This window comes from Octodon degus, unplaced genomic scaffold (genome assembly GCF_000260255.1).
Source record: "Octodon degus isolate 3935 unplaced genomic scaffold, OctDeg1.0 scaffold00004, whole genome shotgun sequence".
Taxonomy (NCBI): domain Eukaryota; kingdom Metazoa; phylum Chordata; class Mammalia; order Rodentia; family Octodontidae; genus Octodon; species Octodon degus.
In genome coordinates, this window is record NW_004524580.1 from 28,286,056 (window position 1) to 28,302,679 (window position 16,624).

The 16,624-nt window shown below is 35.0% G+C and overlaps 1 protein-coding gene and 1 pseudogene across 5 annotated transcripts in view; one reads left to right on the forward strand and one right to left on the reverse strand.

Annotated features, from left to right (window-relative positions):
- Anks1b (ankyrin repeat and sterile alpha motif domain containing 1B) overlaps nt 1-16,624 on the reverse strand; it is a 1,319,834-nt gene that overhangs the window by 1,067,611 nt on the left and 235,599 nt on the right. For all 5 annotated transcript variants that reach the window (XM_023716668.1, XM_004623821.2, XM_023716659.1 and 2 more), the window contains exons 6-8: nt 16,311-16,412; nt 12,547-12,660; nt 10,013-10,179 (exon numbers count right to left, since the gene is read on the reverse strand). In XM_023716668.1, the coding sequence (XP_023572436.1) occupies nt 10,013-10,179; nt 12,547-12,660; nt 16,311-16,412 (383 nt within the window). The remainder of the gene's footprint in view (nt 1-10,012; nt 10,180-12,546; nt 12,661-16,310; nt 16,413-16,624) is intronic.
- Nucleotides 8,095-8,970, forward strand: LOC101591023 (annotated as a pseudogene).

The following is a 16,624-nucleotide window of genomic DNA, read 5'->3' on the forward strand; positions in this document are numbered from 1 at the left end:
ACAATGCAACTATATATCTACCCCAACCACTTTGAATACACAGATACAGAATGGACATTCATCGGTGTACCCCATTTTTCCTAAGTTCAGTTACTGAATCAAAACTATTTTTTAAAGGGGGGAGGCACTTGCTATGTTGCCCAGACTGGCGTTCAACTCCTGGGCTCAAGCAGTCCTAAGATTGCTCCTGAAGTAGCTGGCACTACAAGTGTAGGCCAACATACCTGGCTTAAATACTTCAAAGCTTTTTGCATAAATTTCTCCCTCAAATTTCTTCTCCCTCATATTTATACTAATGATTTCTTAGGAATCTAAACGCAAGACATATTAAGTTCCATTGAATTCTGCGTTTTTACTGTAAGACAATAACATAGTTCTTTTCTATAGTTGATAAAAAGTAACAGTAAACATTTTAAGCTAATGAAAAAACTAAGTTTTATTTTTTATTTTATTTTTTTCTTTGCAGTACCAGAGATTGAACTCGGGGCCTTGTGCTTACCAGGCAAGCACTTATTCTACTGAGCCATCTCCCCAATTTTTTTTGCAGGAGGCAGCTGGCTCAGGATGCCTTAAGTGCAGATCTGGTAAGGCTTGAGGATTTGGGGACTAAACTAAAGACTCCTGCACCTGACTGCGTTTGCATAAGCAGGCACTTAAAAAACTGAGCTTACCAGCAGGCCCCCCTAAGTTTTAAAAATAATAAATAATTTTACTAGCAAAGATCACCTTGCTAGTAAATAGAACAAGCTTGCAAAGTCATCCCTTTATATAATTCACAATCTTGGACTGTTAACTGACAAAGTGTTATCTTTCTTTAAAAAGATGGGTGAGATTCTGCACTCATTACAATACAACTCTGCCTGAATTCATATCTAAACAATGAAACATATTTTCCCTTGATGATGGTTTGTTTACAATGTGCTTTGTACATGCAGTTTGTCTTATTATACATTTACTAATCCAATGAATTTTTACTGAAACTATTACATGTAAAGCATTGTGCTAGAAATGATTCAATTACAGAGATCAAGTCTGTAAAAAGTCATACAAATGTTTACACCTGCAAAATAAAGCAGAACATGTGTGATGAAAGGTAAATAATTACATTGGAAGTTGAGCCAGGGATGCAGCTCACTGGCACAAGCACCTGGAAAACAGCGGGGAGAGGGGAGAGAAGAGAGAGAGGGGAGAGGAGAGGGAAGAGGGAAGGGAGGGAAGAGAGAGGAAGAGAGGAGAGGAGAAAGGAGAGAAGAGAAAGGAGAAAAAGGAGGAGGAGAGAGGGGAGAGAGGAAAAAGAAGGAGAGGAGAGGGAGAGAGGAGAGAGGGAAGAGGGGAGAAGAGAGATGGAAGAGGGAGAGAGAGAAGAGAGGAAGCAAGAGAAGCAACAGAGACAAGAGAGAGAGAGAGAGAGAGAGAGAGAGAGAGAGAGAGAGAGAGAGAAAGAGAGAGAGAGAGAGAGAGAGAACGAACAGATTGCCCAACTGCAATCTCAGCACTCAGGAGACTGAGGCAGGAGGATCCTTGTGAGTTCCAGACTAGCCTAGATAACAAAGTTAACTCAAGGCCAACCTGAGATGCACAGCAAGACCCTGTCTCAAAGAGACAAAAAGAAAGAAAGAAAGAAAGAAAGAAAGAAAGAAAGAAAGAAAGAAAGAAAGAAAGAAAGAAAGAAAGAAAGAAAGAAAGAGAAAAGAAAAGAGAGAAAAGAAAGTTAAAAAGACTGACTTCTAGTAGTCATTTACCTCAAAGATCTTCCTAGGTTCACCTCAGATACAAAAAAGTTCTTACTGAGGTGAGAGCAGGGATAACAGTCTTAACATTCTGATTCTGAATTTTTCTCTGCATGCATTTTCTATGTAGTAGATATATGTGCTTGATAATACTGGTTAAAGAAAAAAATAAAGCAGAGTTTCAAAATAGGTTAATAGGGGCCAGCAACATAGCTCAGGGACTAAGCATCTGCTTAAAGCATAGGGACTGGGTTTAGTCCCCTGCACCACATGCCATGCCAGCCATGGAGACAAGGCACAGTGGCGCACACCTGTAATCCCAGTGCTGGGGAGGCTAAAAATTAGATGATCACTACAGAGTCCAAGCTGTACCAAATACATAAATTTTAAAAAAGTTTAATATAATTACAATAATTAAAAATACTGTGTATTATTGTCTTCATAGTAGTTATTCAGAGTACCAGATACATAGGCATGCGATCTTGTCCAAACAATATTAGCACAAAACTTTCATTTCAATAAACTGAGAAACTGTGTGACTATCTTAACAATCTTGCACATACATCTTTTTTTCCTTTCTTCCTTCTCCCTTCTTCACCATTTACCTTTTCTTTTGAACAGTTTCTTATCAATTCACAACTATCTACTGTACATTTTGGATCTTATTTACTCATTCACACTAGAGACAATAAGATGTTTACACGTGAGGATCAGAATTATTTCACTTATGAGCATGGTCTGGAGTTGTATCCAGACGATACTGTTTTTAAAATACTGACACAAGTCAACAGATTCCTGTTTCTATGTATTCTCTAACTCCAGAAAAATTTATCATAAGAACCCAAATTTATGGCAGTCCTGAGTTACTATTTCCAAAAACTTTGTTAGACTTTGTAAAGCATGAATTGTTGAATTCACAAATATTCTTCTGAATATCAGTGTTATCTATTCATAATGAGATATTTAAAACTACTCTGCTCCACTATTTAAAAAATTCATATATATGAAGAACCTTCTATTAGTGCTTCCTACTACTCACTTCCAAGGTTCTCTGACGCTGTGGAATTGTATGGGATAGCCACACATACTTCTAACTCTGACATTGGTGCATTACTGATTATAAGCTCTAGAAGTGGACTTAGAATGTATTGAAAGCAAATGTTGGCACATAAGTGTCATTTGGGTTTTTTAGGCAATAAAATTTGACACTTCAAGATTTGATGATTTTGGCATGATATAAGCATATTTTCTAAAACCAGAGACCTTCCCCCAGGGAGTGTCCTCAAAAAGTTTATAGAAGCATTGTGTTAACAGAGATGGTTGAAGGTGATTCTTGAAATCCTGTACTGACATAAAATAGTTCACATTTCAGAAAGCTGACATACAATTAAAGATTTCATGGTTGAGAAGAAAGTGGCAGAAAAGAACTGCACTGTCTAAATGAAACGCAAACCTGACAGTATAATCACTTTTCAACAAAGCTACAGATGTTGTTTGTGACTGGGCTCTCCCTCAGAAGGTAATAAAAGATAAAGCATTTTATTCTGTAGCTTCCTATTTATTTCATGAGGATCCGGACTAAGGAGGCAATAACACTTTTTCTATTTGAAATCTAAGAAAAAAATGTTTTCCTGATAGCTAGATTTCATCTGGTCCAATACTCCTTATGTTATCATTAAATATACTGTGGCATGGTGTGTTTGCATTTAAGAAATGTACACATTGTTTATATTCATGGAGAAAAAAACTTAACATGAGGTTTGAGAAAATAAAAGAACAGAAAATCTGTTCAGATTATTCTGTCTTCTTTCCAACCCTAAATTTCATGAGTTGGTAAGAATGTGAAGATATCTATATTTTCTCAAAATTTGCATTCTAGATTATATAATGTCTTAATTCAAAGTAGAGCATGATTTCATGTGCATGTTATAAGAGTATTTAAAACAGAATGGATTTTGAATTAAAATGTATGCAAGATAAAATGTCATTTTAACTTGAGATGCCCTTGATTTTAAATGCAAAATGTCTAATTGGATATATTAAACTGTACTAAGAATTTGATTTTAGTTCACTTATATTAGTAAAATTGTTCAAACTACCACCTTTATGCCAATACTTTAACAAAATCAAAGGTTTCCTGTTCAAAATAAAAGTTCTTACATAAGATGGCTGATTTTTATATTTTAAATTCCTAAATCATAGTGCCCTCTCTTGGAGGAAAAAAGCAATAGACGTTTCACTGAACAAAGAATTCCTGAATTGCTCCCAAAGTTCAAGCCACACATATATAAAATACATTCACAAGTAATATGAACTCTACAAAACAAATTTTCTTTCTTTTAAATTACTTTTATAATTACTGACAAGTAATTATGATGCAAAAGTATATAACTGTAATTTAGGAATATTGCCGGACTGCTTTTTAAATCTGCCTTGGTGATAACTTTAAAACATGTCTGGTGTGAATTGAACATTTGTGTCCCTTCCAAATCATATGTTAAAATCCTAACCATCAAAAGATTTGTACTAATTATGTTTGGACAGGATATCATGCCTGCATCTTGTACTATGAATAACCACTATGAAGACAACAAGATGCAATGTATTAATCATTGAAACTGTCCTACTAATCAGTTTTCAAACTGTCTCACTGCTATTTGCTTCTCAATAAAATTTTTACAAATCCTAACCTTCAGTGTGATGGTATTGGGTGGTGGGACTGGGAGCTAATTAGGAAACAAGGGTGCACCCCTCCAGAACAAGATAAGTGCCTATATAGAAAGCTACCACAGATCTCTCTCACACACACACTCTCTGTCTGTCTGTCTGTCTGTCTACTCTCTTTCTCTCTCTCTCCCTCCTCCCTCCCTCCCTCCCTCTCTGCCATGTGAAGAAACTGAAAGACAGTTACCTGTAAATCATGAAACCAGCCCTCACCAGATACCAGCTCTACTGATCAACTTTCAGACTCCAGGACTTGAAAAATGTTTGCTTATTAACCTACTCGATCTATAGTAATTTGTTACAGCAGTCTGAATTCCAATGCTCCCTAATTCAAGAGACTTTAGAAGCTCTTACAACAGGGAACTGAAAAAATAGGATAAACACTATGAGATCTACCGTACTTATTCTATCAAAATTTTCTACAATTTTGTGATATTACCAAGACCTTAGTCTGACTCACTTCAGGAATGAATTACCTTATGAAGGTCCTGACAGGTTTGGACTTCCCTAGACCAATATTCTGCATGTTAGAATGACCCTGGGAGATCTTTAAAAGAACAGTATTTAACCCAAAATTATTCTTAGTTGGTGTGTTACCTGAAATACCAATACTAACTTTTAAAGGTTCTCCCTCTAAATCTAATAAGATACAACTATTGCTGAGAATAATAATTTGATTCTCTCCTCAGAATATCTAACCTAAAACTTTCACTTTTAGCTTCCAAAATGTTATCTTCATGAGAACTCTACTAGTGAAGCTTTTATTCTCCTCCACAATTTTATTTTTTCCCCCACAATTTTAATCATCTAACTAGTCTCTGGACCTCCACTTGTTATCTGATGATATAGTGGAGCTGCAATAATATAAGACTACAATACACATCACAGTAAGGTTCCAGCCCCAGACTGCCTGGGTGCAGGTCCCAGCTCTTGAACTTCCTGTGTGAACTTGGGGAAGTCATCAAAGCTCCTTCTCTCCATTTCCTCTTCTGTAAAATGGGAGTGATGACGCTACTTATCTTAGAGGGTTACTGTGAATACTCTAGAAGTGTTAAGTCTTATCATTATTCAACTTTATTTCCCACTACTTGCAAAAGCTATTTTCATGATAAACAATTTTTTTCAAATTATGTATTAATTCTCACCTCTAGTTTTTGCACAAAGTGACTCTTCAGGCTGGAAACTTTCCTCATTCACTCTAACTAAAGTGTAAAGTGTATCTTTCCTTCCTCTAGGTCTCATTTTAGTCTCTCCTTATTTCAACACAGGCTTCAATGAATACCTGTATGTCTTCACTGATTGCTCCTTTCAAAAACCATTCCTTTGGCCATAGGTAACTTTAAGAAATGAAGCTGGGAATTAAGCACATTGACTCTGAAATTGAATCCTCACTGTGCTCCTTGCCAACTCAGTCATTATAACCCCATTATTAGGATTGCTTCCAAGTGGCTTAGGTCCTGAAGGCACTAAAATAGAGAATAACAAGCCCTAATAAATGTCAACTTACAATATATATTTGGTTTATATGTTATTTTGTCTGTACATGGTGACTGAAGGCTCCTTTGGATGGGTATTTTGAATTCCTTGGTGTCATGAATTATATGTAATACTGCTATTATAAACCTATGATTTAAAATAGAGTAAAAACCATCTACATTAGGTGATATAAAATCATTTGAAGCTTTTTGCATAATATGAGAGGACACTTCACAACAATACTATGGAAGAAACAGTTTTGATAAACAGTACCAAATATTGAACAAAACAAAAAATGAGCACAAAAAAAACACAGACCATAGTTAAGGAACACTAAAATTGGATCACTATTTAAACATTCAATAACAAGCTTGTATCAGATTCACCTTCTGAAAAAACAGCACAAATTATGTCTTTTATCTGTCCAAAATCCTTTAGATTTTTTTCTCATTTCCTAAAATATAAATTCAAAACACACAGTCTGACATTCAAAAATCATCTATGACCTGACCTCATCTATCCTTCTAATATTATTTCTCATTTTTCTCCTTTGTAAATTCTATTATTCCACATGACTAGAACTACTTGCTCTTATTCATATGTATTCTCTGTTTTCTGTCTTACATAACTTTAATGTTTTATGCTAAAATAGTTTTTTGTTTGTTTTTGTATTTTTTAGGGAAGGGTCTATATGGTGTTCAGGGTCTCACTAATAGATTGGACTCATAGTGATCCTTCTGCTTACAGCCTCTCAAGAGGTGGAATTAAGCCAAGCCCAGTCTCAACTGCTATCTCAGCATGCCCCGGGGGGCAGCCCCTCTGCCTGCTTGCAGGCACTTTAATCAGCTGAGCTACCTGGCCAACCCTAATAGTTTCAAACAGCTATTATAAAAGTTTGTCAAAGAAACATTGATAGGCTTCTATTTCAAGAACCAAGTTCAAGGCCAGGGAGATGGCTCAGTAGAATAATCACTTGCCTGGCAAGAACCAAGTTCCAATTATGAATTTTCATTTGCCTCTTACCACTATCACACTACGTCGTTCATCTGATAAATATAACTTATCTACCTCCTTCCCCAAACAATGTTATCCTGTCAATACCAAGAGCCCCTGCAATCACTTCCTGAAAGATGGATGCCTGTGCCATGGTCCATAAGAAGAGCGGACAGACACTACAACACACAAGACATTGTGAAAAAAAATAAACCAGGGCCCCTATTTTTCTTTCTCCATTTCCTTTGAACTTCTTTTGATGCAAATGCAGCATAATTTATATAATATATTAACACAGAATAGATATACATAATTTTACAATAAACACATTAGAAATGTTTGTTCAAAATTTGTTTACTACCATATGTACATAAAAAATGTTTAGAAATCACTGGTCTAGAAAATTAGGACTTTAGAGAAAACTGAGTTTAGAAATAGAGGGCAAGAAGCTGGTAGTTCAGAAAAGACTTCAGGATTTTTCTAAAATCCTAAATATCATATATTATTTACACAGGTCAAATATGTTTTCAAGATGAAGAAGTGTAACTGATTTGTAATTCAAAGACTTTCAGAGTTTTAAACATAGAATTTTGTACTGAATATTATAAATATTTCATTAAAATAACATTTCATTTTGCAAAGCCTATAAATATTTACTTCAGTATATGTATGATTAGTTATAACTAGTCAAAAAAATTAGGACGGCAGTAATGTGATGCTTTACAAAAGACAATGCAGCAAAACAAAATTAAAAATAAAGCAAGCTCAGAAGATAAACTTAGCCATGAAACTTTTAGATTAGAAAGTGCTATTCAGGAAAACAGAAATAGCTTGCTTAAGAAACAAAGTAAACATTCACAAAAGTCATTATATTTGGATTTTTTTAAGTTTCCATAAATGATATACTTAACCTATTAACGATATATTTAACCTGATATATCTATTAATGGTTATTCAGGAACATATTACGTTTCTCTAATTAATTTCTAAAAGTGAGTAAAGGGCCTGTGTCATAATATATGTACTTTAAGGCCATTACACACTCTAAGTCCTTCTCCATTAGAAAAAAAAGTAGCCCTGGCATGATTCTGTCCTACACATGTGTTGTGTGGAGCAGTACTCATTCACTTCCGTCCGCGTCCTCTCCCACCTAAGTGCGCGCCACCACTCCATGGAAGATTTGAGGGGTGTGGACATGAGCCCCTGAGGCCCCAGAACTATCTCTTCGGTTGTGAACTAAAGGTCGACAAAGATTACCGCTCTAAGGTAGATAATGATGAAAATGACCACCAGTTGTCATTAAGAATAGTCAGTTTAGGGGCTGGTGCAAAGGATGAATCACACATTGCTGAAGCAGAGGCTATGAATTATGAAGGCAGTCCAATGAAAGTAACACTGGCAACTTTGAAAATGTCTGTACAGCCAATGGTTTCCCTTGGGGGCTTTGAAGTTACACCACCTGTTGTCTTAAGGTTGAAGTGTGGTTCAGGGCCTGTGCATACTAGTAGACAGCATTGAGTAGCTGTGGAAGAAGATGCAGAGTTGGAAGAGGAAGAGGATGTAAAACTCTTAAGTACATCTGAAAAGCGATCTTCCCCTGGAGGTGGCAGCAAGGTTCCACAGAAAAAAGTAAAACTCACTGCTGATGAAGACAATGAGTACAATGAGGACGAGGACGAGGACTAGGATGATAAGGATGATGATTTTGATGATGAAGAAACTGAAGAGAAAGCTCCAGTGAAGAAATCAATAAAAGATACGCCAATCCAAAGTGCATAAATATCAAACCAGAATGGAAAAGACTCAAAAACCATCAACACTAAAATCAAAAGGGCAGGAATCCTTCAAGAAACAGGAAAAAAATACTAAAACACCCAAAGGACCTACTTCTGTAGAAGACATTAAAGCAAAAATGCAAGCAAGTATAGAAAAAGGTGGTTCTCTTCCCAAAGTGGAAGCCAAATTCATCAATTATGTGAAAAACTGCTTCCGGATGACTGACCAGGAGGCTATTTAAGATCTTTGGCAGTGGAGGAAGTCTCTTTAAGAAAACAGTTTAAACAGTTTGTTGAAGTTTTCTGTCTTCTTTCATTTCTAGAACAGTTGCTATCTGGCTATCCTTTTCATAATGCAAAGTAAGGACTTTTCCTACTGTGTTTGATAAATGTTGTCCTAGTCCCATTGCCAAGAATGTGTTGTCTGAAATACCTGTTTATTTTTTAAAGATGGAACTTCACCCTTTACTTGGTTTTAACTATGTATGGAATGTTATGATAAGACATAATAGTAGTAGTGGTGGGTAGACATGGAGATGGTAGGGAGACAAATACACATGTGAAATAAACTCAGTATTTTAATATAGTAAAAAAAAGAAAAAAGTAGATTCACAAATCTTAATATAAACTTATTAGTTCTCTACAATTTTTCTTATTAATGTGTTAACATAAAAATCAAGAACCTCTAACTCAGACTTAAGATTATGAACTTATAGATAACAGTCCTCCTGGGATTTACATATTATGAAAATATACAGTTGAGCTTTCCAAAAAGTCTTTATAGTAAAATGACTTAAGAAGTGACTAGGGGCCAGGGAGATAGCTCAGTAGAATAAGCACTTGCCTGGCAAGTGCAAGGGACTGAGTTCAATCCCCAGTTCTGGAGGAAAAAAAAAAAAAAAGAACTAAGGAATTATATAAAAGGTTTGACTGTCTCTATTTATAGAGAGGTTAGACTGAGTTTATAGAGAAAACAGGGAGATAACAGGAAGGTTTTCTTCTTTTAGAAACCTTTACCATTTTGCCTGATAAAACTGAATAAAGATGAACAAATCTATTATGAATTCATGTGTCACAATAGAGTGGGACAGTGGAGAACCATCACAAACTCCAAATGATATATCAAAGCACATCTTTCCCTACACACGGAGTGAGCATAGAACCCCAGTGAACATTTCAGACCAGTAGGGAAAGTAATATTTGATAGTAACAGAATCTGATAATGTAATATAATATACCCAGTCCCACACTCATTGCTGTAAATATTGAACTGGCAAAGACAAATGCATTGTCTTCATTGCCCCCCTTACTTACTACACTCTGGCTTCCATTTTTCCCAAGTTCTTCCTCTGAAATCTTGCTCAAATTATCTAAGTAGTGGTCTGATATCGTGTGGCACAAATCCTCAAAAGAATAATCCTTTTCTTGACAGAGTTTTATTTCATCCAAGAGTTTTGATAGTTCTCCAGTCACTGTTTCACCTACAAGAAGATCATTTTTCAGACACTCCAAGAAAGCTTATTGCTACGATGTAATATTAAATAATAAAAATATGACCACTATTTTGATACTATCAGAGTACGACACACACAATTAAGATAAATGTTACTATCACCTGCCAGAATATGAATATTCTGCAGTTTACATTTCAATGTGCATTCTCCTAACAGTCTCAAGTACTTAGCACATATAATTTATTCTGCAAAAAAAGCTTCCAACAGTTGTTATGATATAGATTTCAATTTTTTTTGTGGGGGTGGAACCAAGGATTGAACTCAGCCCTTGCACTTGCCAGGGAAGTGCGTATTCTACTGAGCCATTTCCCTGGCCCAAATTTCAATATTTTTATTCTGAATTAAAAGCACATTTAAGATCTGTTGATCACATTATTTCCAGGCTTTTTGTTCTGTTTCTGCCTGTGTATCTGTCTTTAAGCCAGTATCATACTGGTTTTTAGCTCTTCAATAAGGACCCTAACGTAGGTTCAATAGATGTTGTTGGGAAACTGGATATGCATAAAAAGAAGACTGCGAGACTGGGCATGGTGGTGTATGCCTATAATCCCCGTGCGTGGGGGGCTGAAAACAGAAGGATCACTGTGAGTTCAACCTGTGTAGTGAGACCTGTAGTCCCTGTAATAAAATACATTCAAAAAAAAAAGATTGAAATTGGACCTTTATTCTCAAAGCATAAGAAAAAAGGAAAAAACTAAGTATCGATTGTAGGATGATTTAAAAAATAGACTGAAACTCAAATATAGACCATGAAATAAGAAAACAGCTTTACAATACTGGTTGGGTAATTATTTTTTATATACAACACCAAAAGCAAAGATAAGAAAGTGGTCTATGGATTAAAAATGTAAATGTATTCTCCTAGTTTTCTGATACTGTTCTGGACATGATACTTTAGGTTTGACACCAAAAGTATAGACAACAAAGGCACAAAAAAGACAAAGGGCACTGCATCGAACTAAAAAAAGATTCTCCACAACAAATGAAACAATAGAGTAACGGCATCCTCGGGATGCAAGAAAATATCTGCAAAATATAGACCTAGCAAAGGATTAAATTTCAAACTATACAGTCAACTCAAGTGACTCAATGGCTAAAAATAAGTAAGTCAAAAAATAGGCTAAGGAGCTACCCAATCTTTTCTCCAATAAGATAAGCCAACAGGTATATGAAAAAGTGCTCAATCTCACTAATCATCATGAAAATATAAATCAAAACCATAATGTGAATCATTTCACATCTGCTCAAATGGCTCTTATTAAAACATGAAATAGAACAGGTGTTGGTGAGGTAACCTTACACACTGCTGGTCAGAATGTAAAATGGTACAACCATTATGAAAAGCTTGGTGGATTTTCAAAAAAAAAAAAAAAAAAAATAGAACTACCACAGATACCACTTCTTGGTATTTATCCAAAACAAATAAAGTTAGTTATCTTCAAGAAAGATATATGCACCCCTCGTGTTCATTGTAGCATTATTCAAAACAGTCAAGTTATGGACACAAAATGTCCACTTCCGAGTGAACAGATAAAGAAAATACACTGTAGATGTGTGCTGTGTATGTACACATACAAACATATAACTATAATATGGATAATGGACTATTGTTCAGTCTTACAATAATGGACTATTGTTCACCTTGTCACTTGGAGCAATATGAATGAAATAGGAGGACATTTTACTGAGTACAATGAGGCAGACAATGGTGTATGATCTCACCTACATGTAGAAATTAAAAGAAAAATAAGTAAAAGGAGAATCCAGTGGTGACTGTCAAAGACTGAGACTGGAGAAAATAGGGGGATTTGATTAAAGGATTCATAGGTTCAGTCAGGGGGACTGAACAAATTCTGGAGATCTAACACAAAAGCCTCTAACTATAGTGAAGAATATCAGATACCTGAATTTGCTAACACAGTTCATCTTACCAAAAACAAAAACTAACTATGTGAAATGGCAAATTTATTAAGTTGACTGTAGCAATCAATTCTCAAGTGTGTATCAAAACATCACAGTGTGCTGCAAAAACAAGCAGCAATTATTTGTGATGTACACTGTAATGAACGAGTGGAAATACATTAAAAAATATATCTAATCTATATAGACTTCACAACAGCATAGCTAACTATGGACTTTGCTCACTACCATATCTCTGGGTCTCAAACAGTTCCTAACAAGCAGAGAAACTTAATAGATGTCGATTGAATAAATGTATAAAATGTAAGACTATAGAATATAATTTATGAGACGAGATTTCTACAACTGATAGCACAGGCGACTAATTTGTACATAAAAGTCTAATATCATTTTAAAGGCTTTAGAATCACTCACTTTTGGCTCTGTGGGGAGGAGACTCAGCAGGAGATGAAGCATGCGTTTCCTCTGCTATGTCTTCCTGCCCATGTTCTTCAAGGATTCCTGGTCTTCCCACACCATCTAAATACTCTGTGAACATACATTTTTAGAAGTACCAAATCTGGATTTATTTATATTAAAAAATCATTAGCTAAACCTTATGCTTTACTTGTGGTGATAGATGTTTCATTTAGTTCCTCATGTTAAATGCATCTTCAATTTCCAAAAGAACTTGAAAAAAAAAAAAAACCTAGAGAACTTCATAAGACATTAAATTTTAACATTTTAAACAGTAAAACAGCTATCTTGGTAGAAACTCATGAACCTCTTCTGGAAACTAAACATCTCATACTTTCCTTAAAAATAAATACTTATTTGTTTTTGGTTTTGGTTTTTTATTTTTGTTTTTGTTTTTGTTTTTTTGCAGAACTAGGGATTGAACTCAGGCTCTTGTGCTTTCCAGGGAAGTGCTTCTTCCACTGAGCCATCTCCCCGGCCCCTAAATACTTATTTGTAAACATTTATTTGTAAAGTATTTATTGAAGACACAATAGTATTCTTAATGTCCTTAAATTTTTCTACATTAAGGTTTAGAACTCCCTGAAATGTACTCTTCATAGACTTGGCCACTCACTAAAACAGTCATGTTCAGATTTGGAACACACCACCAGTCCAGTAACATACACAAACTGGTACTAGATCTTGCAAGATAAGCATAATCTGCACACCAAACCATTTCCACAAATAAATAACATTAATTCCCACTATTCACACAGTAATGTCCTATACTGAAACTTTCTTTATTGAAGGACATAAAAATATTAGTAGTAATTAAAACTTAAGTAATGCTTAGAATGTAACCAACATAGCTCTTAGTAATTCATATAAATTAACTTATCTAATCTTCACAAATCTATGACACATCCACCATTACTATCTCAGTTTTACAGATGACAACTACAGAGGGAGGGTGATTAACTTGTCCCTATTCATAGAGCTAATAACTGGTGGAGCCAGAAAGACATGGGATGTGAAAACATAAAATTGAATGCAGGGATAAATGTCAACTAACAGTCAGCCTCAATGTCACAGGAAGAACAGAGAGCATACAAAGCATGTTTAATCAGAGAATAGGTGTTCCATGCAAAGTTCAGCAATGACATAAAATGAAAGCCTTGCTTTCTTTTTTGTTTGTTTGAGAAGCCAAAACTCAGGACTGTTAACTAAAATTCAGGATTTTTTTAACTGTGCACAATTACTACAAATTTTATGGAAGCAGGAAAGGCCAAACTATGTAATCTAAATAAAATATTTATCTTTTTTTAAAATGCTGGGGGGTTTTTTGTTTTGTTTCTTTTTCTTTTGTCTTTTTTTTTTTTTTTTTTTCAGAACCAAGAATTCAACTCAAGCCCCTGTGCTCACCAGGGAAGCACTTATTCCACTGAGCCATCTCCCCGGCCTAAATATTTATCTTATGTGCCAAAAATATTCAGCCTACACATGGCTAGTATGTAGCCTCTTTGCAACAGATTAAACATATCTCTTGTTGGAATCTTTTGCTTATATTTTCTCCAAAAGGAACTTGTCAAAAATGCAGTTAAAAAAGTTGATACTCTTATACGACCTATGTCTGTCTACCATCAAAATATTTTCTATGAAAAGACAATTCCACTGGGCAAATTCCAGTAGGAAAAGATAGAAACCTGCAGGAATCTATCCTCAATGAACCATGTAGTAATTATGTCAACTGGATAGCAATTTGGTAAAACAATGTTTTTATCTACTATAAATCAGGTTTATTTCCATATTTATTGTATTTAGATTTAAAATGCACAGAAGACAAAATATAGGAATATAAAGAATTCTATATTTTTACATTCTGAATTTTGTCAATAATTTGAAAAATTCAAAGATGTCTAATATACCCAATCACAAACTGATATACCTAATGAAGTTTAAATATTTATTCCTATTTAATAACATTTCAATTTATGTTGAACCAGTATAATAGTTAAAATTCCTATAAAGTGTTTATTCCCTTCATAGAAAGGAACATTATTTTACTTCTCCCAAAAGACAGAATAGACACAACCTTCAGTTTATCTTTAAATTCAGAGGCAAAAATCCAATATAAAATATAAGTGTATAGAGGCAGACAATGAGTAAACATCATGACAATTTTTTTAGCTTTCATTCAACTTGATTTTAATCTGAATACAAAAAATTATGCTTGTATTCTCTGACTCATCTTTGTAGTCATCTGACCTCCAATTAACTTCTCTAAGGACAAGAAAATTAAAGGGACCTAAAAGGTTTTGGAAATAAAAAAGAGCATAATGACCATGAACTTTCTGTACTCCTCACTGACCTGCCCTAATTGACCTTAATTCATTTGTTTCCCTACAAAGTTCTTCATTTTCCTCACTAACACTCTGCTACTATTTGGATGTAATATGCCGCCCAAGACTCAGGTGTTAGGGGCCTCCCCCCACTGCAGCAGTGTCAGAGCTGAAGAGCTCTGGAAAGATGACTGGATCGTGGGGGGGTGGGGGGTGACCTCATCAATGGCTTAATCCACTGCTGAGATCACAGCTGAACAGACTGCCCAGAAGTGGAGGACAGCTGGAGGAAGCAGGTCACGTGAGGTACAGCTTCCAGGGATACATCTTGTCCCTCACTGCTCCCTTCTTCTGCTTCCAGCTGCCATGAGGTAAGCATGCGCTCCTCCACCATGCCCTTCTGCCCTAATGCTTCTGCCTAGCCACAGGCCCAAAAGCAACAGAGTCAGTCCACCATGAACTGAAAACATGAACCAAAATAAATGTCTTTAAGTGATTTTCTTCTGATATTTTTCATAGCAATGGAAAACTGATTAACTTATTCCTGATAAATCAATCCTGCTTCCCTCCTCATTACATTTATAATCAATCTGCAATAATTAAGAGATAATCACTACTGAACAATGTAGGAAATAACTAGAGAGGAAAGGGAGAACACGTAGATTTTTAAGATAATAGGCTCTGTGCTAGGCCTTACATCAACCAGAAGCATAACAATCTAAATTTTTCATTAAAACTTTAGGCTAAATGGAGAAACATTTAATTCTACAAATGAAAAAGTAGTAGCTGAATGGTTGTCAAATTATCAATAGACCTCATGACTGGAGCTAACTACAAATGTATAAACATGGCCTTTATCAAAAAAACAAATGCTAGTAAAATTAACTTTGTATTAGTGAGTAGGGAAGAAACAATCTGTATTCTTTCAGCCATATTCAACTGTTTTGTAGCTATTGTTAATTCAGCATAGGACATAAGAATTTGAACAAAACATCTACGAGAGCTCCAAGTTCCCTCATGTCCAAAAAGAAGACTTATCTTCCTAATAGTCACAGAAACAAGAAAAAAACAGAAAAACTCCCCAAAAGGCTTAAACTATTGTTCAAATATAAGGTAATACGTAATTGCCACTTCATAGAATCTTATTCAAGCACACAGGACATATTTACTATACAGATTTTTAAAGAGATTTTAGTATAAAGCAGTGAATAAATACTTCTGCTTTAAAAAAACTATTGAAAATATTTGGAAAGTTAAATAATTTTAAAATCTGTTAGAAAAAATGCAAATGATAAGTTCTTTCAAAAACAAACACTAACTTGAAGTTCAAAATAAAACTGTAACAGTTTTAATTTAATCTTGACTTTAAGGCAAACTCCTCCATCACTCAATAGTGCTTACCTTGTAAGAGTGTTGCAATCTGGAGAGATTTCTGAGATGGATGTTCTTTCAGAATGTCTAAGACCGTTCGACCTAAGCTATCCTTTATGTTGGCATCAATTCCTGAAAGAAAAGAAAAATTCACTGATGTTCAACACCCGAGTATCCTCAAAAGATAGTGTGAATCTATAGCTGCTCTAATTTCAAGCATACACAAAGCACTGAAAGTGCTTTTTAAAAAATAAATTGCAAACATAAGATTTTAACAAGAAAGGAGATGGGGCCTACTACTACCAAAGCCTAAGAAAATTCTTGAAAGTAAATAACTTCCTAAA